The 24,276-nt window shown below is 38.8% G+C and overlaps 1 protein-coding gene across 1 annotated transcript in view; it reads left to right on the forward strand.

Annotated features, from left to right (window-relative positions):
• The window catches only part of DPY19L4 (dpy-19 like 4), a 44,411-nt gene that overhangs the window by 9,562 nt on the left and 10,573 nt on the right, over positions 1–24,276 (forward strand). Inside the window, exons 3-14 of the mRNA XM_081111712.1 lie at positions 1,645–1,769; positions 3,442–3,532; positions 4,083–4,204; positions 4,316–4,461; positions 10,464–10,587; positions 13,879–14,013; positions 16,181–16,312; positions 16,416–16,514; positions 17,064–17,137; positions 21,261–21,419; positions 22,140–22,259; positions 24,144–24,264. Coding sequence (XP_080967838.1) covers positions 1,645–1,769; positions 3,442–3,532; positions 4,083–4,204; positions 4,316–4,461; positions 10,464–10,587; positions 13,879–14,013; positions 16,181–16,312; positions 16,416–16,514; positions 17,064–17,137; positions 21,261–21,419; positions 22,140–22,259; positions 24,144–24,264 — 1,448 coding nt within the window. The remainder of the gene's footprint in view (positions 1–1,644; positions 1,770–3,441; positions 3,533–4,082; positions 4,205–4,315; positions 4,462–10,463; positions 10,588–13,878; positions 14,014–16,180; positions 16,313–16,415; positions 16,515–17,063; positions 17,138–21,260; positions 21,420–22,139; positions 22,260–24,143; positions 24,265–24,276) is intronic.

Below are 24,276 nucleotides of genomic sequence, written 5' to 3' on the forward strand. Positions count from 1 at the left end.
ATACATAACAGTTGTGTATGAAGTTTTAAATACATAATCATCAAAAGTCATTGAATTGTACATTTTATTTTATTTTTGTATATATATATTTTTTTCATTGATTTTTAGCGAGAGGGAAAGACAGAGAAAGATCGATGTCATAGAAACACATCGATTGATTGTCTCCTGCACGAGCCCTGACCAGGGCCCTGGGCCAGAAGGAGCCTGCAACCGAGACACTTGCCCTTCACCTGAATCGAACCCAGGACCCTTTGGTCCACAGGACATCACTTTATCCACTGAGCCAAACCAGCTAGGGCTATTTTATTTATTTTATATTTTTATTGATTTCAAAAAGGAAAAAAGAGTGAGAGAAAGATAGAAACATCAAAGATGAGAATCATTGATCGGCTGTCTCCTACTTGCCCCACACCAGGGATCGAGCCTGCAACCCGGGCATGTTCTCTGACCAGGAATTGAACCATGACCTCCTGATTCATAGGTTGATGCTCAACCACCCAGCCACGCTGGCTGGACAAATTGTACATTTTAAATAGCTGTAGTTTATAGTAAACTGTTCCTCAATAAAGAAAAAGATTCCTGGATAAGAAAAAATATCAGTAGTAATTCTGATTGAACCTATTTTTTCTTTAGATATTTGGTATTGTAGTACATTCTACTTATTCCTTTTTAAAATGAATAGATTTTTAAAAAATATGTTCAATTTATAGAAGAAATGAGCAGATAGTACAGAATTCCCAAGTTATCACCCGCCCCCCCCCCCCCCGACACACACACACAGAGTTTTCCTTATTATTATTATTTAACTAGAGACCTGTTTCACGAAATTCATGCATGGGGGTCGGGGGTGGTTCCCTCAGCCCGGACTGCACCCTCTCGCAATCTGGGACATCTGGCTCCTAACTGCTGGCCTGCCTGCCTGCCTGATAGGCCCTAACCACTCTGCCTGCCTGCCTCATTGCCCCTAACCACTCGCCTGCCTGCCTAATCCCCCTTAACCCCACTGCCTGGTTGCCCCTAACCACTCTATCTGCCTGCACAATGCCCCTAACTGCTCGCCTGCCTGCCTGATCGCCCCTAATCGCCTCTGCCTTGGCCCCTGTTGCTGCAACTTCATCCGGAAGGACGTCCAGAAGGTCATTTGGCTGTTTGGTCTAATTAGCATGTTAGCTTTTTATTATATAGGATATTAGTAAGGTATGTTGGTTATAATTAATGAACCAGTATTGATACATTATTTTAAACTAAAGTCCATATTTTATTCAGATTTTTTTGGTTTTTGCCTAATGTCCTCTTTCTGTTCTAGGATACCATCTAGGATATATTACATTCAGTTGTCATGTCTCCTTAGCCTCCTCCTCTTGGCTGTGACTGTTGTGCAGGCTTTGTTTTTGAGGGCCTTGGCAGTTTAGAGGAATAGTGTTCAGGTATATTATAGGATGCCCCTCTGTTGGAATTTGCTGTTTTTCTCAGAATTACACTGGGGCAATGGGTTTTGGGAAGAAAGACCATAGAGTTAGAATGCCATTTTCATCACATCATATCCACATCATATCATAACTTTTGATTACTTTTTCTTTTTTAATTGAAGTTCATAAATATAGATATCATCTACATCTAACTACTTTTAATATGTTTTTTCAGATGTATTATTTCAGCGCTTTGCAAAGATTTTTATTGGCTGTCTTGCAGCAGTTACTAGCGGTATGATGTATGCTCTCTATTTGTCAGCGTACCATGAGCGGAAATTCTGGTTTTCCAACAGGCAGGTAAGAAGAAAGACTTTCGAGCATATGAGAGTTTCTTGAGTACTTAATATTAATTTAACTGATTTGCTTTTCCAGAGAGCCCAAATAGTGTGATAAGTATGACAAGTGTTTTCTTATTTTTTAAAAAAAATATATTTTATTGATTTTTTACAGAGAGGAAGGGAGAGGGATAGAGAGTTAAAAACATTGATGAGAGAGAAGCATCGATCAGCTGCCTCCTGCACACCGCCTACTGGGGATGTGCCTGCAACCAAGGTACATGCCCTTGACTGGAATTGAACCTGGGATCCTTTAGTCCCCAGGCCCACACTCGATCCAGTGAGCCAAACCGGCTAGGGCAGTGGTTGGCAAACTCATTAGTCAACAGAGCCAAATATCAACAGTACAACGATTGAAATTTCTTTTGAGAGCCAGATTTTTTAAACTTAAACTATACAGGTAGGTACATTGTTATTAACCTACCTATATAGTTTAAGTACTGTTGATATTTGGCACCTCCCCACGGTGCGTATTCCTGCGGCCCGCCTGCGCCCCGTCTCCCATCGCCCGACCAACACCCCCCACTTCTTCTAACGCTACTTCTTCAAAATAGACTCACCCAGGCCGAAAACCGTCTTCTGCGCATGGGCCAGGAAGTTTCAGTCGCACTGTACATGCGCGCCCGTGTGTGGCATTTTGTGGAAGAGCCACACTCAAGGGGACAAAGAGCCGCATGAGGCTCGCGAGCCACGGTTTGCCGACCACTGGGCTAGGGCAAGTGTTTTCTTATGTATAGCCATTAGAAACAAAATGGTGTAAAAGCTGTTTTGAGAACACTCATAGTATCAACCTTGAAAATTTTAGTGTAATATATTTTAAGGCCATAGAATAGAAATATGAGGATGCTTTCCTTCATGCAATTAATTTATCAGGGACTGTTGGTGGCAGTGAAATGATGAGGAGTTTACTTTTTAGTTTTCAGAAACAATCTGAAAATTTCAGGATCAAAATATATTTTTAGTCTGGCCAGTGTGGGTCAGTGGTTGAGCGTCGACCCATGAACCAAGAGGTCACGATTCGATTCCTGGTCAGGGCACAGGCCCACGTTGCCGGCTAAATCCCCTGTAGGGGGAGCCAGTCAGTGATTCTCATCATTGATGTTTCTATCCCACTCCCCCTCTCCCTTCCTCACTCTGAAGTCAATAAAAACATTTTTAAAAAACCCCAAAACTTTGACCTACTTAAAGGAAAATTCAAACATATCTTTGCATAAATGGATAAATAAGTAGTATTAGTTTAGAACAGCGGTTCTAAACCTGTGGGTTGCAACCCCTTTGGGGGTCAAACGACCCTTTCACAGGGGTCGCCTAAGACTATCGGAAAACACATATATAATTACATATTGTTTTTGTGATGAATCACTATGCTTTAATTATGTTCAATTTGTAACAATGAAAATACATCCTGCATATCAGATATTTACATGATGATTCATAACAGTAGCAAAATTACAGTTATGAAGTAGCAACGAAAATAATTTTATGGTTGGGGGTCACCACAACATGAAGAACTGTATTAAGGGTCGCGGCATTAGGAAGGTTGAGAACCACTGGTTTAGAAGATGAGAGTGATGGAAGATAGCAGTTGAAATTTAGGACACTGGTATTTAAATGATCATTATATTTTCTTTTAGGAGCTTGAACGAGAAATCACATTCCAGGGTGACAGTGCCATTTATTACTCTTATTATAAAGATATGTTAAAGGCACCTTCATTTGAAAGAGGTATGATAAGTACATTTATATTTTTAATAATAATATTTTTATTTTAAAATAAAACATTTTTTCCCAGCCAAAATGGCTCAGTTGGTTGAGCATCATCGTCCTGACTAAAGGGTTGCCGGTTCAATTCCTGGTCAGGGCACATACCCAGGTTTTGGGTTTGGTCCCAAGTCGGGGCACGTACAGAAGGCAACCACTTGGTGTTATCTCTCATATCAATCTCTCTCTCTCTCTCTCTCTCTCTCTCTCTCTCTCTCTCTCTCTCTCTCTTCCCTCTTCTTCTCTCTAAACATTTCCTCAGGTGAAGTTAAATAAATACATATAAAATAAAACATTGTTCTTTTGAATCGTAGCCTTTGATTGTAGAGATTTGTCTCAGAATATAGATATTGTTCTTCCTTATACTTAATAAAATAATTGGAAAAATGAGACACAGTATTATTTTGGGATTTTTCTTGATATTAACTTAAAATATTCAGTGACTTCTGAATGACATGTTTAATTATCATAAAAGCAGAATAAATAACCTAGAGAAAAATGTTTCTGTCTTTAGGTGTTTATGAACTGACACATAATAACAAAACTGTATCTCTGAAGACTATAAATGCAGTGCAACAAATGTCTCTATATCCAGAACTTATAGCCAGTGTTTTATATCAAGCAACTGGTAGCAACGTATGTGTTTTTCTTTTTATTATAATAGTTATTATCTCACATACTTATGAATCCTCAAAATTACTTGATGTAATTCTGTTATCTCCTTATCTCTCTATTTTTTTCAACTAGGAGATTATTGAGCCAGTGTATTTCTATATTGGTATTGTTTTTGGATTGCAAGGAATATATGTTACTGCTTTATTTGTTACAAGTTGGCTTATGAGTGGAACCTGGCTAGCAGGAATGCTTACTGTTGCATGGTTCATTATTAACAGGTAAGAAAGGTGTTTTTAATTAAGTTTTACAACTTTCTGTGTCTGTGGTACTTAGTTCTAAAAATGCTGGCTCTCCCCCTGACTCTCATATTTTATATGGCACTGTGGACCTTAAGTAAGAAGATTACCCAGTAGGCCTGACCTAATGGGATGAGCCCCTAAAAGTGGAGAGCTTTTTCCAACTAGTGAGAGGTAGTTTGAAGCATGAGAAGGGTTTGCTGTTCTGTTGCTGGATTGAAGTGAGGAGGAAATGACTTTTCCCAATAACTATTGAGCTCATAAAAGGACTACAAATATGGGTGAGAACTGCAGCCCTATCTGATGCTTTGATTTTAGCTTAGGGAGTCTCTGAGCAGAGAATCTAGCCAAGTGCTGAATTTGTGACCTAATAAATCTGTGCTGTGTTGTTTTGTTTCTTTAAAGATTTTTTTTTATGGACTTTTAGAGATAGAGGAAGGGAGAGGGAGAGAGAGATAGAAACATCGATATGAGAATGGAACATCGATCGGCTGCCTCTTGCATGACCCCTACCGGCTATTGGGCCCAAAACCTGTGCATGTGCCCTGACCTGGAATTGAACCAGCGACCTTTTGGTTTCGAGATATGTTTTAAGCCACTACATTTGTGGTCATTTGTCATGCAGCAATTGGAAAATATTATACGCACCTTGTATCTCTTTTTTCAGATATAATGACATTGGCATATATAGATATACCTCTTCTATTTAAAGTTGATGACGTAAGCTTCATGAAAAGAAGGAAGAGGCATCAGATACATCACCATTAAGTTAACTACCACAGATAACTATTCAATATTAATCAATGGCAGTGCGCTTTGCTTTTTATTTTATTTTCTTATTGGTTTTAGAAAGAGAGAGAAACACTAATTTGTTCTACTTATTTATGCATTCGTTGGTTGAGTGAAACTGAGATTGACTGCTAGTTTAGGGGATGACAGTCTGATCTCTCTATTGTTTTCCTCTTAAGACTAAAAAATAATCTCTGCATTGTTTTGGGGTACCAAATGAATTTCCTTTTCACCATTAACCACTTACTTAAGGGTTGTAGCTCCAGTTAGTGATCTTTCCAAAATTAGTGATTTCATTCTGGTTATCTATACTAATAAAAGGGTAATGTGCTAATTAGACTGGATAGACTGGATGTCTTCTGGATGTCCTTCTGGATAAAGCTGCAGTGGCTGTGAGGGCCGAGGAGGGCTGGCAGCCACAGCAGCTGGCAGTGGCAGCCTTCCCCTGATGAGCCCGGTTGCCTCCTGCAGAGGGAGGCCAGAGGCAGCAGCAGAGGCAGGGTGATGGGCGTGGCGCCTTCCCCTGATTGGCCTGGCCGCCTCCCTCAGAGGGAGGCCAGACTGCGGCTTAGGCCTGCTCCCTGTGGGGAATGGGCCTAAGCTGTCAGTAGGACATCCCCTGAGGGGTCCCAGACTGTGAGAGGGGGCAGGCTGGGCTGAGGGACCCCCCCAGTTCATGAATTTTCATGCACTGGGCCTCTAGTAAAATTATATTTTTCTATTTTCATTAGCTACATTCTTCATTATTCTTTTTATTTGTCTTGTTTTGTTAATCCTCACCCGAGGATATCTTTCCATTGATTTTTTAAAAAAATATTTTTATTGATTTTTTTACGGAGAGGAAGGGAGAGGGATAGAGAGTTAGAAACATCGATGAGAGAGAAACATCGATCAGCTGCCTCCTGCACACCCCCTGGGGATGTGCCCGCAACCAAAGTATATGCCCTTGACTGGAATCGAACCTGGGACCCTTGAGTCTGCAGGCCGATGCTCTATCCACTGAGCCAAACCGGTTAGGGCCCATTGATTTTTTAAGGAGATTGGAAGAGAGAGGGAAGGAGAAAGAAACATTGATGTGAGAGAAACACATCTATTGGTTGCCTCCTGTACGAGCCCCGACCAGGGCCTAGGCCGGGGAGGAGCCTCCAACCAAGATACATGCCCTTGATCAGAATCGAACCCGGGACCCTTTGTTCTGCAAGCCGACGCTCTATCCACTGAGCCAAACCACCTAGGGCATTTTCTTCATTCTCCAAAGTTAGAGTTTTTCTTTATTAGCCAGGGTTCTTTGACTGTCTTTAAATTCATTTACTATTTGAAAGTCAGACAAATGATTAACTTCACTTGACCAATTTCTGCGTGTGTTTGTAGCTGTCTCCAATTGTGATAAGAAACTTTTTCTGCTGTTCTCCCTCTCTCTCTTTTTTTGGTTAATTCTCACCTGAGGATGTTTTCCAATGATTTTTAGAGAGAGTGGAAGGGAGGGGGAGAGTCAGAGAGAGAAAAACATCCATGTGAGAGAGACACATTGATTGGTTGCCTCCCGCAGGCTCCTGATCGGGCCGGGGATGGAGCCTGCAACTGAAGGACATGCTCTTGATCAGAATCAAACCCAAGACCCTTCAGTCCGAGGGCTAATGCTCTAACCACAGAGCAAAACTGGCTAAGGCAGTATTCTCTTTTTAAATATCTTTCTCTACTTAGGAATTTCCATTGGCTCAATAGGACTAAATACATTACCATGATTGTTCTTTTAGTTGCTCAAATTGTCACAACTTTGGTCAATAGGAGTCTTTTCAGGCTGACTTCTGAGTTCTTTTGACACATCTTCATTAATCTTTGCAAGCTTTCTTGCTTTTTGACTAAACAAGCAGGCTGACCTTATATATCCCGTGAAAGATTTGGAATTAGCTGTTTCTCTAAGGATAGCTCTGGTTGCTTTTAGTATAGAAAAGTACTAGGAGAGCAAAAAAGAATAGTACTAGAGAATTTGGTGTGGTTGCTAGGGGGATAAAGTGATTTCTTGTTATGTCAGAAAGTACCTGTTAGAGAATATATAAGTTTCTTGATGTTTTTTATTTATTTTAGAGAGAGAGGAAGGGAGAAGGATAGAGAGAGGGAAGGAGAAACATCAGTGAGAGAGAACATCGATTGGCTGCTTCCTGCATGTACTCCCACTGGGGATCGAGCCCACAACCTGGGCTTGTGCCCTGACCAGGAATTGAATTTGCGACCTCTTGGTTCATGGGTCGATGCTCAACCACTGAGCCATGCTGGCTGGGCGAGAATATTTTAAGTTGCCATGTACTTTTCTAAAATTCTGTTAGGATTCATTTTTAGAAATGTAATAGCCAACTCACAGAAAGACATTTCAGTACTCATAGACTAAGTCTAGAAAGTCTTGCCTTTCAGAGTGAAATGGTTTTTATTACAAATTAAGCATTTTTAATATAGACCTCCTAAAAAAATTCTTGATTACGTAATTTATTAGTTATTGCTGTATTAACAAATCATCCCAAAACTTAACAGTTTAAAACAATAAACATTATCTTACACAATTTCTTTTTTTAATATATTTTATTGATTTTTTACAGAGAGGAAGGGAGAGGGATAGAGAGTCAGAAACATTCATGAGAGAGAAACATCGATCAGCTGCCCCCTGCACACCCCCCACTGGGGATGTGCCCGCAACCAAGGTACATGCCCCTTACCGTAATCGAACCTGGGACCCCTCAGTCCGCAGGTCGACGCTCTATCCACTGAGCCAAACTGGTCAGAGCTCTTTTTTTTTTAATATATATTTTTACCTATTTCAGAGAGGAAGGGAGAGGGAGAGAGGGAGAGAACATCAATGATGAGAGAGAATCATTGATTGGCTGCCTCCTGCACACTCCTTCTGGGGATTGAGCCCTCAACCCAGGCATGTGCCCTTCATCGGAGTCAAACCCAGGACCCTTCAATCCTTAGGCTGATGCTCTATCCACTGAGCCAAACCAGCCAGGGCTATTCTTATACAATTTCTGAGGGTCAGGAATCTGGAGTGGCTTAGCTGGGTGGTTCTGGTTCTGGGCCTCTGATGAGGTTGCAGTCAGGAGTTGGTTGGGGCTGCAGTTATCTGACAGCTTGACTGGCCTGGACCATTTACTTCCAAGTTCACTCCTGTGGCTGTTTATAAGAAGCCTCACTTCCTTGCTGGCCTACAAGGCCTTCGTTTCTCATCACATGGCCCCTCCACAGGGCTAGTCACAACTTGCCTGGCTTCCTTAGAGTAAATGATCCAACGAGTGTGCATTGAGTGTGCCATAGTGGAAGCCAGATACGTTTCATAACCTAATCTCAGAATGATATGCCATCACTCTGCCATATACAGGGGTGGGCAAAAGTTGTACGTATGGAAAAATATCTATAATAATAAAAGCATAATATGCTAATTATACCAAACAGCTGAAAGACCTTCCGGAAGTCATTCCGGACAAAGCCGCGGTGTTGGGGGCCGTGGCAGAGGCGGTTAAGGGCGATCAGGCAGGCAGGCAGAGTGGTTAGGGGCAATCAGTCAGGGAGGCGAGTAGTTAGGAGCCATGAGGCAGGCAGGCAGAGTGGTTAGGGGCAATGAGGCAGGCAGGTGAGCGGTTAGGGGTGATGAGGCAGGCAGGCGAGCGGATAGGGGCGATCAGTCAGGCAGGCAAGAGGGTGAGCGGTTAGGAGCCAGTGGTCCCAGATTGTGAGCGGGATGTCCCATTGCCAGTTTAGGCCCCAATCCCTGCGGGGTCCCTGTGGGATCGGGGCCTAAACTGGCAGTCAGACATCCTCTGAGGGGTCCTGGATTGTGAGAGGGTGTAGGCCAGGCTGAGAAATGCCCCCCCGCCCCCGCTCTCCCTCCCCCACATGCATGAATTTTTGTACTGGGCCTCTAGTATAATATAAGAATAAATAATAATATAAGAATAAACTTTCACATACTCACTACTTATACCCACCCCTGTACTATTCATCACATAGACTAACTGGTACACTGTGGAAAGTGACTTCACAGGTATTTGTTTGTTTCCTGACAAAATGTTAGAAATTTCTGTATTATTACTTATTAAGCACCAGCTTAATATTGAAGAAAATTTCAAATCACCCTTTGACAGTTCATTCTCCCCCCAACTCCACCCCCAAATTCTTGAAAATGAACTTTTCAAGTAAAGATGCATTCTCTTCTCTCTTCTTTATAAAAGTTTATAAAATAAAGGTGAAGAGCTGTGTACGTCTTGCTATAAAATGCTGCCCATAGCTGTGGGAACAGTGTCTGCCCAGCTCTCCTTACTGTCCAGGTTCTGAGCGACTCCTGCTCATGAACTGTCTCCTCACAAAGCACATCCGCCGCTTGCTGGGTGTATCGTCCTGAGGGCAAAAACTCTCTCGGTCTCAGCCAGGCTCTCGCCTTAGCCACTGCAGACAGGCCCTCATCACTCCGTCTGCCTGTCTGCGTGCAGGTTTGGCATACATTTTGTTAAATGGAGCACCAGACTCTCCTGGCATGAGAAAATTAGTGACTCCCCGTGTATACATTTCTTTCTCGTCTTGGCTTTTGGAATTGCACTTTTGGAGTTTCTTCAGACACAAACTTGAACTCAGAGCATGCCGATCTCTGTGAATGTGTCTGCAGGTCTATGAATCCCACTTGACCTAACAAATATTTTGAACTGCTGTTTTGTGCTGCTATCTGCTAGACTCCGTCACTGGGGAGAACAAGTGGGTTTCATTTGGTTTTGTCACATCCCACTGTTAGCCTTCTGGTCCTCACTGCAAGCATGCGGAGGGGAAGAGAGTGAGGAGCACAGGTGTTCAGGAAGGTGGCAGTGAAGAGGCTTGTGCAGGGGTAGAGAATAATTGGCAGAGAGTCTACTCAGTTTGTGCTATTGTGACTAGAGGAGAAGGATCCCTTCATCTCCTCCCCAGAAAGTGTTTCTGGAGCAGAGTTTTAAAGATTTTACTGCACTAATTTGTGAGTTGGACAGCGCTAGAACCTTTGGAACAGGGACTGCTGGATTAAGCTCCCCAATTCTGGGCTGATGGAGTGGTTGGCTCTATGTCTACGTCACAGGATTGTTATGGAGAACAATGAGATGTGTGGGAAAGTGTTTTGATAAGTATAGTGTTACACAAATATAATGTCTGCTCTTTTGCTCTTTATCTGTGGTTTATTTTAGGATGGATACAACAAGAATTGAATACTCCATTCCTTTAAGAGAAAACTGGGCACTACCATATTTTGCATGCCAAATTGCTGCACTTACCGGCTATTTAAAAAGCAACTTAAATACTTATGGAGAGGTAAGATAGAATTTTGTTATTTTGGTCATAAGTTGGGATTTATTTTCATTAATCATACAAATAGTTTTGGGGGGTAAGATACAAATTGATTTCTCACAATTCTGACATATTACAAATCTGGTACATACTTTTAAAGCTAATAATGAGTTAAATTCAATGAAGCTTAGTTACTACATAATGATATAGTTAGGTAGTCCTAACATAAATAACACTGTTATTTTGCATGCTAATTGACAATAAATTATTTTTAGGAGAAAGAAGATATATTGTCTTAGTACAGTTACTTGACAAATATATGAATAATATCTTATTTTGAAAATCTCATTGTTATTTTACCATTTCTCTCACTTCTGTAGCACTGATGGCCTTTAGTCATCACAAGTTAAAGAAGTATTAATGAAATATAAAAAGTGTCTACAAATGACAGCAACATTAACTATTATGGTAGCACTGCATATCTTTCTGTTTACCTTTGTTTTCTGTGATGAGGTGTAGGTAGGTTAGTGAGTTTCAGGAGACTCTCAGATAGTTTAGATTTTTTTCTTTTGTTGTTGTTTCCATAAATCCTTTTGGTAGTCAGATGAAGCTTACAGACTCACTCAGAATAAAGATTTTAAGTGCATAAACTGAAATGTAGCAATCTTTTGACAATCTGCCTATCTTGGGTTAAAATTCCTACCTGGAAAAAAAATCATAAGGAACAAGGAAAGGCCTCTATTGAACCTGATTGGCTGGGAAATAAGATACACTCTTTCTAAGATTTCAAAAAGAAATAAGGTTTCTTTTTGAAATCTCAGAAAAATGTACTGTGTTCTCTTCTACTTTCAGTGATGACAAATGCTCTGAGCATAGGAAACTTTTAATTTCATTTTTTATAGCTATAGTATTTTCTTTTTTATGTAAAACTAGAGGCCTGATGCACAAAATTTGTACAAGGGCCTCAGCCACAGCTGCAGCCCTAGAAGGTCATCCAGAAGGTCGTCCTGCCGTTCATCCTAATTAGCATATTAGCTCTTTGTTATATAGAATAACATTAACACATTTCATATTTGTACATTTTGTTTTGCTGTGTTTATATAAATAGCTCTCTCAGCAAGAATATTTTCTTTCCTTTTTTATGTTATTTATTTAATTAATTTATGTTTAAATCTTTATTGTTGAAAGTATTACATAGGTCCTTCCCCCCCACCCCCAACCTTTTCCAGCAATTTTTAAAAAATATATATTTTTATTGATTTCATAAAGGAAGGGAAAGGGAGAGAGAAATAGAAACATCAATGAGAGAGAATCATTGATTGGCTGCCTTCTGCACATCCCCTACTGGGGATCGACCTGCCATCCAGGCATATGCCCTTGACTGGAATCGAACCCGGGACCCTTCAGTCCGCAGGCTGACGCTCTATCCACTGAGCAAAACTGGCTAGGGCAAGAATATTTTCTTTAATAGTCAGGGAGTCTGTCATTTAGAATTCCCTGGATAGATTGTGCAGCCTTGTAGGGAAGAACAGGTCTTCAATTTATTGTTTTATTATTATTTTATTTTTAATTATTATGTAAAAAAAACCTTTATTGTTGAGAATATTACAGATGTCCCTCTTTTTAAATGGAATTATATGGTATCCTTCAAGATTGTCTTTTCCCTCAGCCTAATGCTCTTAATATCCTACCAAGACGTTGCATGTCAGTAGCTTGATCCTTTTCATTGCTGTCAGTAGCGATTTTCTCACTCTGGAGGCTAGATCTCATGGTCCCGTTGCATCAGGCTATCCAATCTCAGATAGTTTGTACAGTTACCTGAAGCCGCCCAGAGATGCCTATGGTTGATTACTGAAATGCATTTAGTGTGTCACTTACGTTACATATAAAAAGGTTCATAATAAAGGCATAGTTGAAAAGGAAGTGGGCAGGGTTAGGAGTAGTATATAAGAGTGCAGAGAGTTTTGAAAATGTTCAGAGAAAGGAATAACTTAGTTAATTGTCCGGGTTGTGTTTGATACATATTTCTGTCTTATTTTCACTACATGTTCTTAAGTAGTTTGAGAATAAAATTAGCAGGGGTTTCAGTACAGGGTTGCTCTTCTCCAGCTTCCCCAAAGCATTCTCCAAATGGCCAGTAGGTCGGCCGGGTCTAGATCTGAGCCTTCATGGTTTCTCTAACTGGGTTCTCTGGGAATGGTGGTTTCAGGCCTGGTTATTGCAGTTCTGGTGGTTCCACATTAGATTTCAGAACACCTTCTCTTATAGCTGTTGTGATAGAAGATCAGAAGCCCATGTGTTCTACAACCCTGAGTCCTTCGGGCCTTGCAGTTGGTATTCTTGGAACAACTGGTGGAAATTTTTCATCTCTTACTAGTACATTTTGTCTCCTGGTCTTAATCTTCTTCCGGATGCTGAAAAATTCTTATATCTGCTGATGGCCTGAGGTATTTCTGGCTGTGGAATATATCACTGAGTGTAGTCGGCTGGATCTGGATGGTTTAGGTTTCCTGACCTGACCTTCTCCTGCACTGTTCTTGTTCTTATGGGAACACAGCCATGTGACACCATTGCTGACGGAAGAATCGGGAATGAAAGAGTAGATCCCTGGAGGTCAGACTGTTAGAAATATGCGAAGGGACAGTAAATTTCTCACAGACTTGGTTGCTCAGTAAGGCTCATTTGGGAGATGGCGCTGGAAGGACAGAATTGATTTTAGCCAGGCACATTTCACGCAAGGGCAATGAGATCCTTGTGTTTAGTTCTTCAGCCGAGGAAAACACCTAAGAATATAAGTTTTCACTTATATTCGCTTTTCTGAGAAGAAATTTAAATAGCAGTGTGCTTTTTCTACGAGCTGTGCAATAGGCTAAGTGCGACGCCAACATACTAATTAAGGAAAATATGAAGCAGGATGGAAGTGAAAATGTTTTCTAGGGTGAAAAGAGTTACTTCCGCAATAACAAAAGCCCACCAGAGCCAGCTCTAGTAAGGCCACAGTTTTCTCATATTACTTTACCTCTTTGGTGATGAAAGAAAATTGTACTGAATTTTATTTTATTTTTCCCTTTGTCTTCTGAAATTCTCAGTGTGATGCTGAACTTTGAAGGATGTCATTGATTTCTCTCTAGAGTGCTTTAAGATCTTACTGTTTATGTAAGGATTTACTAATAATTATGTTGTTTGGAAACAAAATTTCAAGAATTGGCTTAACATTGAACCAATAGCAGAGCTGCCACTTTGAGGTAACAACCTCCTAGATATTTATAGCAATAATGCTATTGACATTTAGTTTCTTTCTTTTGTTTTCCCTAGAGGTTTTGCTACTTATTGATGAGTGCTTCAACTTACATGTTTATGATGATGTGGGAGTACAGCCACTACCTCTTGTTTCTTCAAGCAATATCTCTGTTTTTGCTAGATAATTTTTCACTGGAGCAAAGTGATAAGGTATTAATGGCATTTTGAAATTGTGACTTTAAAATCAGAGAAATAAATGTTTTTATAGTGTTGTATCTAAAACCATCTAACTTTTAAAACCATCTAAGCTTTATTTTAAAATGTTTTAATAGTCTCTGATTTTATACTTCTCCAAAGATTGCTAAATTCATCTCCTCTATCCTTTTAGATGCACTTTGAAATCCCTTTAAACACGATCTGCTTAAACAAAGTCACCCTGTGCTTCCTCTCCATTTCTCCTTCTTCTGTTTTTGTTTATTTAAAAAGAAAGAAAAGTGAAATATAGGACATGTACAAAAGAGTGTATGTCTGGTATATATACAGTATTAGAATATAATATGGGTATTTGATCACCCAGGCCTGGAAGTCGAGTATTTGAATAGCCTAGAAGCCTCTTTCTAACTCTTCTCCAGTCATATCCAGTTCCCTCCCCAACAGAGGCTATCTGTCCTGAATCTTGTTAATTCTTTCCTCTTTTTCTTTATGGTTTTTACCAGCTAGCTGTGTGTTCCTAAAAAAATAAGCTGTAATTCATTGTGTACTTTTATCTGATTTGCCTTTGAGATTCATCCATGGTGATGTACTGAGCTATATTTTATTCACTTATATTTATTTATATATTCTATTGTTGATGGAAATTTCAGGGGTTTTTTTCAGTTCATGTGCTGCTATAAGCGTTCTTTTTTTTTTTTTAATCCTCACCAAGGATATTTTTCCATTGATTTTTCGAGAGAGTGGAAAAGAAAGGGAAAAACAAAGAGAAATATCGATGTGAGAAAAACACATTGATTGGTTGCCTCCTGCACGTGCCCTGATCAGGGCTGGGGATTGAGCTTACACCCAAGGTATGTGCCCTTGATCAGAATCGAACCCGGGACCCTTCAGTCCTCAGGCCAGTGCTCTATCCATTGAGCCAAACTGGCTAGGGCAGGGATTTTTTTTCTTGCTGTTTTTTTGATTTTTACTTTTAACACTCTGCCTTTTTATTTCCCATCCCCACCCTAAACACCTATGCTTTGTCATATATATATATATATATATATATATATATATATATATATATATATATTTCAGAGAGGAAGGGAGAGGGAAAGAGAGGTAGAAACATCAAGGATGAGAGTGAATCATTGATTGGCTGCCTCCTACATGCCCCACACTGGGGATTGAGCCTGCAACCTGGGCATGTGCCCTGACCAGGAATCAAACCATGATCTCTTTGTTCATAGATTGACTCTCAGCCACTGAGCCACGGCTGGGCCCTATGCTTTGTCTTAATTTTCCCTTTCTAAAATGAATTAACTTTACACCCTAGCTGGTTTGGCTCAGTGGATAGAGTGTCAGCCTGTGGACTGAAGGATCCTGGGTTCAATTCCAGACCAGGGCATGTACCTTGGTTGCAAGCTCCTCCCAGGCCTGGGCCCTGGTCAGGGTGTGTGCAGGAGGCAACCAATCGATCAGCTTCTCTCACATGGATATTTCTCTGTCTTTCCCTCTTTCCTGTCTCTAAAAATCAATGGAAAAAAATATCCTCATGTGAGGATTAAAATAATAATAAAATGAATTAACTTTTGGATAGGTTAAATTATTAATTAAAGTTAATTATTAATTAACTTTTGGATAGGTTAAATTATTATACTATTGAATTTTAAAAAATAAATCTACTAAGACATAACTTTCCTGGGAGATCTTCTATTAAGACACTGAATTTAACTTTCTTATGCTCATTGTTAAATAGACCAAATGCAAAAATACTTTTCTCTGTTCCTACATGCTATGGCAGTATATTTTCATTGGGTAGATTTCGGGAACTGCTGCTAAAGGTTTATGCAGTTTGATGTTGCACAGACACATTTTAACAACAAGGTAAGCCAAGTGAAATTAAGCCAGAGCCTGGGACTACAGAAGGTTCTCCCAGCAGACTTAGATATCCTTCGTTTTAAAACTTTTAGCTTTGTTTGCAAGAATTCTTTCTAAGAAGGATGTGATAAATTAATTACATAGCATAACATTAAAAAACGGATTGAACATTTGTACAATATTGTCCTAAATGATAATAGAGCATTTATCTTGTAATTATAGTAAAATCTAAACAAAACTAATGAAAATATGTACAATAAAATTCATTTTATTCTTATTCATTTTATTTTTGTCCCTACAGGTTCATGAAGTTTATAAAATCTATATATTTTCTCTGTTTCTGGGGTATTTACTGCAGTTTGAGAATTCAGCTTTATTGGTGTCTCCTTTATTAAGTTTAGTAGTAGCCTTAATGCTTGTTAAGTGCCTTCAGGTAATTAGAATTGCCTTTTTATCATTCTTATGGTGAATTTTTAAATTGTTAGTTTTTTATGCCTCACCTCTCTGTTCATTTTATTCCCTTCCTCCCCCCACAGCTAAATGTGAAGAAAAGAACTTTCGTAGCTAAAATAATGAAATTTATTAATTTTTATTTGGTGTGTACCCTGACAGTGACATTGAATATTATAATAAAGGTAAGTACCTCCCTGTCTTTATGTAGCAGAACAAATGAAATAATGAAATAGAGTGGACTAAATTTTAATGAGGGTAATGAGATAGCAAGATAATAGTTTGTACAGTAAAATTTTGAGTTGACCAATGATCATGCCTAGCATATTAAGTTAGAAAATAGGATTATGGTTCTTTTCTGGATATACTTTAAAAATACATCTGCTTTATTTTCCATTTAATTTAAAGAGTCATTGTTAGGCAGTTAACATTAAGTAATACATGGAATCAACTGAGATGAGTCAGAAGTATTTGGAAGAGTAGGTAGGTTACTTAAGCCAGGTGGGATAAGGATGAAATCTTACTACCCCATTATAGTTTTAGGCTTGAGTGTAAAGTAATGTGATGGACTTATGCGTATAGATCTCCTTGCTTCACAGTTACACCATGTATTATTTCATTCATATTTTTGTTTTGTAGTCTTGCTGTGTTTTCTGTTTGTAGTATTGGACAGTAGCATATTGCTGTAAGTATAGCAAATTGTTTTTGTGGTAACTTGTGTTTTTCTCCTCCAGACGTTTGTCCCACACAAAGAAAATGGGCACATGCTGAAATTCCTTGAAGTGAAACTTGGACTAAATATAACTAAGTAAGTTTTAGATTATTTAAGTTTACCTAATTCTATACCACGTAGAACAGTGGTTCTCAACCTTCCTAATGCCGCGACCCTTTAATACAGTTCCTCATGTTGTGGTGACTCCCAATTTCATTGTTACAAATTGAACATAATTAAAGCATAGTGATTAATTACAAAAACAATATGTAATTATATATGTGTTTTCCGATCGCCTTAGGCGACCCCTGTGAAAGGGTCGTTCGACCCCCAAAGGGGTCGCGACCCACAGGTTGAGAACCGCTGACTTAGAAGATAAAGAACAAAAATAATCAAAGGAGGAAGTACACACCTAACTAAATACCACTTAGAAAATAAGTAATTTGGGATATTATATCTAGAAAAAATCTGACATTAATGTTTTCTCTCATTAAAAAAATTCTCTTTTAGGTCTTCTTGAAATTAGACATACTTAAACCTCAGTGGCATCAAAGTATTTAGAGATTACTTTCTCCCTTGATAAGGAATAATGGTGTAATCTAAGGTCAGAATAAATGAGAGATTTAAAATGAATAAAGAACCACAGTAATTTTAACCACTACATTGGCAAAATGCTTACATGAAAAAGGGTATGGGGCCCAGCCAGCATGGCTCAGTGGTTGAGCATCGACCTATGAACCAGTTAGCACGCATGCTGGGTTGCGGGCTCAGTCTCCAGCGTAGGGTATGCAGGAGGCAGCCGATCAATCATTCTCTCTTATCATTGATATTTCTGTCTCTCTCCCCCTCTCCCTTCCTCTCTGAAATCAATAAAAAAGATATATTTTTTAAAAGGATATGGGCACAAAAAAGGGGTTAGGCAGTAAGATATTTATTTCATAGCGAAGAATCTCATCTTGGGGTTACAATGGTGATTGGAGAAGAAGCTGACTTTTTATGAGACTGACACACTGCCTGCTGCACTAAGAGGACAGCTAAGAAGCTGACGTTTTTTAAAATTCAAGTATAGTGTTTCGCCTTTTTTGTTTGTTTGTTTGTTAAATACATTTTTTAAAGCCTAAAATGAAATACATGATTTTACATACTAACAGAGTCTATTTGCATAACAGGAAATATATTTTACCTGCACATTTCTCTAATTCATATAATATACCTCAGAACCCTATTATCATTTGCTGCAATTACATGGGATTTTAGATACTGTGCATGTAATTTCATGTTGTGATATATCACAGTTAACAAAATATTTGGCATGGTTTAAACAATGGAGAAGTCTTCTGAAGTGTAAGCCATATACGTATGTCTAAGATAAAATGATCCTTTAGAAGGCCATGTTCTATATTAGAAAGCTCTGATTGATATTGGTATATGTAGGCCTTATACATAGCAAGCAATTAGTAAAAATTGGTTTTAGACATTTGTAATTTTCTGCCCTTTTCACTGACTTTCTTTCCCTTTAACCTTGGAAGACTCTAGAATGAGCCTAGGATTAAGGGCTGCTTTTGTCCTTGTTTCTTAGTTGATATTATGTCAGCCCCTTTATTCAGCATGTCAGCTTCTAGACTTATTTCACAAGGTAATGTATTATGTGTTTTAAGAATAAGACTTGGGCCGAAACCGGTTTGGCTGAGTGGATAGAGCGTCAGCCTGTGGACTGAAAGGTCCCAGGTTCGATTCTGGTCAAGGGCATGTACCTGGGTTGCGGGCACATCTCCAGTAGGAGATGTGCAGGAGGCAGCTGATCAATGTTTCTCTCTCATTGATGTTTCTAACTCTCTATCTCTCTCCCTTCCTCTCTGTAAAAAATCAATAAAATATATTAAAAAAAATAAATAAATAAGACTTGGCCCTAGTTCAGCCGCGAGCAAACTATGGCCCGTGGGCCGGATCCGGCCCGTTTGAAATGAATAAAACAAACAAAAAAAGACGGTACCCTTTTATGTAATGATGTTTACTTTGAATTTATATTAGTTCACACAAACACTCCATCCATGCTTTTGTTCCGGCCCTCTGGTCCAGTTTAAGAACCCATTGTGGCCCTCGAGTCAAAAAGTTTGCCCACCCCTGCCCTAGCTGGTTTGGCTCAGTGGATAGAGTGTTGGCCTGCAGACTGAAGGGTCCCAGATTCAATTCCAGTCAAGGGCACATGCCTGGGTTGCAGGCTGGATCCCCATTGTGGGGGGGGGGAGGGGGAGTGTGCAGGAGTCAGCCAATCAATGATTGTCTCTCATCATTGATATTTCTATCTCTCTCTCCCTCTCCCTTCCTCTCTGAAATTAATTTATATATATAAAAGCCTAAGCGACCATTCGACCAGTAGCTATGATGCGCACTGACCACCAGGGGGCAGATGTTCAACACACAGGCATGGAAACATGGAACAGACTGATGAATCTCAGAGGGAAGGTGGGGAAAGGGTGGGAAGAGATTAACCAAAGATCTTATATGCATACTAGAGGCCTGGTGCATGGATTCGGTGCACGGATTCATGTACCGGGGGAGTCCCTTAGCCTTGTCTGCGGGGATTGGGCTGAAACCAGCAGTCTGACATCCCCCGAGGAGTCCCGGATTGCAAGAGGGTGCAGGCCAGCCAAGGGACCCCACCGGTGCATGAATCCATGCACTGGGCCTCTAGTAAAAATATATTATTTTTTAAAAAAGAATAAGATATGGTTCCTGTCCTTAAGAATATTGCCATCTCATTAAATAATTTCTTTTTTTTCATTAAATAGTTTTTGTACAAAAAATAACATGGCTGGTATAAACAGTAAATGCCCTATGCTGAAGTGTGCGAATTGGATATTAGGATTTGGAGTTCACCAGTATTTTAGGAAACATTTCTGTTGACACAGACTTTCAGGAACCACTAATGAAATGTTAATAAATATTTATTGGATATGCAGGAACTAGGCCAGGTACTCTGGGGGTTAAAAAAAAATGACTGCAATCTAACATATGGCAGATTGCATTAAGGACTATAATTGAGGGATAAGTAAAGTGCTGTGGGAATATTGAGAAGGAAAGGCTGAGACTGGGGGTATAGAAAGAATACTCATTAAATTGGGATTTGAATTGGGCCATTATAGAATTAATAACTTTAATAGGCAGATTTTAAAAATGTGCGTTTATTGTAAGTGCAAGATATTTTGATGGCAGCTTCTTTGATACAGCTGTATTACTGTTTAACACATTGTGAAACATTAACCTATTATTCTAAATCCAGTGATTTTTGAAGCAGGCATTCTCCATGAGTCCATGAGCACTTCTGAACATCACTCCATCTCTTAACTCCTTCCCCAGGGCTAGGGATTAAGGATAAAATGGAATTTAAAAAAACACACACACAACTTGATGGATTGGGAATGGGAATGTAGATAAAACTACATATAATTGGGCGTCTTGTTGCTCATATTTAGCTTAGGGTAAAAAAAAGGTTATCCTGTTTCTCATAGCTCAAAAGGTTTACATATACCTATCGCTCTGTCTTCCTCTCTGTAAAAATCAATAAAATATTTTTTTTAAAAAAAAGATGTACCAGTTGAGTTACATTTGTTAAAATCAGGGCTATCTAATAATAATGCGAGCCACATAAATAATTTTCTAGTAGCCATATTAAAAAAGTAAAGAGAAAAAAGTAAATTTAATTTTAGTAATGTATTTTATTTAATCCAACAGATCAAAAATATTATTTTAATGTATAAACAATTAAAAATTAACATATCTTATATTTTTAAATGCTTTTTTTATCTTTGAAATCCAGGGTATATATTGGCCACATTTCAAGAGCTAATAGCCACATGTACCTAGTAGTTAACATAGTGGATAGTGCAGATGTAGAGGTTGGACAGCTGAATTTTTTATTGTCTTCCAGATACAAATAGAAAGTGGAACTCCCTTAAAACTGTATTGGGTTCTAGAGATGGTAGCATTCCTTGGTAACAGAAAGCCACAGTTTTACATTTACTGGAGCAGTTTGTTGAGGAGATGTCATAAATGCTATTGTCTTCACTTGTAAAGGGTGGGGTCTGGCTGTTATAAATGAATGGATTAAAGAAATGTGTTTTGTTTTATCTAAGTTTCTACTGAGATAAAAAAAAATACTCTTATGGTCAGTAGTTTAAAACACATGTTATTTTAATATGATTTTTATCTTCTATAGGAATTTCACAATGAATTGGCTCCTATGTCAAGAATCCCTACAGGCACCATCTCAAGAATTTTTTTTGCGATTGACACAGTCTTCTTTACTACCTTTCTATATTTTAGTGTTAATTATTTGTTTTCTTTCTATGATGCAAGTTATTTTTAGGAGAATTAAGTAAGTACCAATGAGAATCAATCACATTTCTAATATATTATGGAAATATAGTATATAAAATACTTATTTTTAATATTCCTCCAATATTTGTGTATTTGTTTTAGAGCTTCTAATTTCATTCCCTCTTCATCAGTATGTAAAAAATATAAGTTAACCAGATAAAATTTAAATTTATAAATCTAAACATGTAATATCCAGATTTAGTTTAGGAGTAATATTTAAGTAATCAGGTAAGCTTTCACAAACTTGATAATTTACTCAGATTTTTACTTAACATAAGAATAATTTTTTCTATTTAACCTCAATGAAGCTAGTAGTATAAGTGATTTTAAGTATAAAGTTTGATTATTTTTTTAAATGTTTATCATGTTTGAAAAGGGATTGTGTGTGGCATCTTGATTTTGAGAGCTTAGTTGTTTAAATTATGATTTAACTATATTGGTTTAGCAATTACTAGTGAGTGATAATTGATCTTGGAAAGGATCCTAAAACACTTTTTAAATTATATTTCTGACCTTTCATTTTTAGTCTTCACTGAGTCAGTTACATTTAGGTTCTAAAAGCCATTTTCTAAGACTTGGAGATAGGAAAGTTAGTATTGGACTAGCAGAATATACTTTCAAATGATCAGAACTACTGATATTTCTTTTTATGAGGAAATTTAAGATCTTTTATTTTTCAAATATTTATTTTAGTAAAAAACATATTTCCTTTCTGTAGTGGTGAGTCCCTGAAAGAAACTGTTACTCTTGAAGATGGACGAATTGGAGAAAGGCCAGAAATAATTTATCATGTGATTCACACTATTTTTTTTGGTTCTCTTGCAATGATTATAGAAGGGTAAGTGTACTTTATTTGACCTATTTAAAAAATATATTTTTTCATTGCCTGGCCGGTATGACTCAGTGGTTGAGCATCAACCTGTGAACCAGGAGGTCTTGGTTTTATTCCTGGTCAGGGCACATGCTCTGGTTGCTGGCTTGATCCCCAGGAGGAGGCATGCAGGAGGCAGCCAATTGATGATATATTTTTAAAGTTTTTAAAATATATTTTTATTGAGTTTTTAGAGAGAGAGGGAGGGGGAGAGAGAAAGAGAAAAAGAGAGAGAGAGAGAGGAGAAACATTGATGTGAAAGCAAAACATTGTTTGGCTGCCTCCTGCATGCCCCTTACCTGGGATCAAGCCTGCAATCTGGGCATGTGCCCTGACCAGGAATAAAACCGGCAAACTTTCAGTACATGGATGACACCCAATCAACTGTGCCATACCATCCAGGGCTGACATATTTTCTTAAGAAGTGTCCTTTCTAATGGTAATTGGTGGATACTTTCAAGAATACTTGTGTAAAACTTTATATAATAAACTCAAAAGTCTATAAACTTTTTTAACCTAACTGGAGTTTAAAGGCATTTACTAGTAGTTGTGGAGGTGGGTAGGAGAGTGCAGTTTAAGGAACATTTCCTAAATGGGGTGACAGTATTTTTTTTAAAATAGATTTTATTGATTTTTCACAGAGCAGAAGGGAGAGGGATAGAGAGTTAGAAACATCGATCAGCTGCCTCCTGCACACCCCCTACTGGGGATGTGCCCACAACCGAGGTACATGCCCTTGACTGGAATCGAACCTGGGACTCTTTATTCCACAGGCCGACGCTCTAGCCACTGAGCCAAACTGGTCAGGGTTGGGGTGACAGTATTGAGAGAGAAATAGAGATTGGCCCGGCGGTCACTTTCCTTGTGTATATGTAATTTGGGAAGAAGTATTTTTTGGGAACTATAAGAGGGAAGTAGCAAGAGATAATGTCTAGAAAAATAAATAGGGACCAGATTAGGTGGTTTAATGCCAAAATTTGACAGGATCAGATTGCTTTTTAGTAAGATCTCTCCGGCAGCAAAAATTGAGAAAGATCTGAGCAAAACAAGATTAGAAGAATATAAGCCATTAAGAAGATGTCACAATAGAATTTAGAGGAGAGAAGCAATGGAAATGGAGGAAAGGGGCTAAAACTAAACTGTTTAGGAATTGGGAACTGCATGAGTAGTAGTAGGGACTGTGGTGGAGGGACTGTAGGAAGAGCTGCAACTCAGAGCCAAAGGAGGACTTTTTAAAGGAAGATGTGATCAGATAGAGTAGAAGGTGAGGAAAGAAAATGAGCGTGGACGTCAAGGAGTCTGGCTGTAATGGGAATCAGTCTAAGGCAGAGGGGTACATTTGTACCGGGAGGGAAAAACTTATATGCATTATGGGGTGGCAACATTGAGATTGTCCCTCAAACTGTCTGGAACAGAAATCATATTTAGAGATGTAGTAGGAGAAAAAACTGGAGAGGCAAGTGAAGGCCATACTTCAGAGGGTCCTGAAAACTATTTAGATGAGTTTTCACTTATTTCAGAAGGCACTGGGGAGCCATTAGAATTTTGAACAGAAAGTGTTTTATAGTTACGTTTGAAGAAGATTCATTTGGCATTTGGTTGAGCTGGAGGAGAGTCTAAAGGTAGAGATGTTAATTTATAGGCTCTTGCAATAAAATAGCGAGCAAGGGTTGGATACAGAGAAATCCGTGGATTTGCATAATGGTCTAATCTCTAGAGCAGAGAGTTTGTGTTTGAGGGGATAGTCTATAATATAACTCAGTGTATATGATATCTCCTGGAGTTATAAACCAGATTGTAGTATTGATGTTCATAGGATATCTCATATGTGACTCCTTTTGTCTTTTCTAGCTTGAAATACCTCTGGACTCCTTATGTATGCATGTTAGCAGCATTTGGTGTATGTTCTCCTGAACTTTGGACGACACTTTTCAAGTGGCTTCGATTACGCACGGTACACCCAGTGTTGTTGGTGAGTCATTGT

This window comes from Myotis nattereri (genome assembly GCF_964212035.1).
Source record: "Myotis nattereri genome assembly, chromosome: 17".
Taxonomy (NCBI): Eukaryota; Metazoa; Chordata; class Mammalia; order Chiroptera; family Vespertilionidae; genus Myotis; species Myotis nattereri.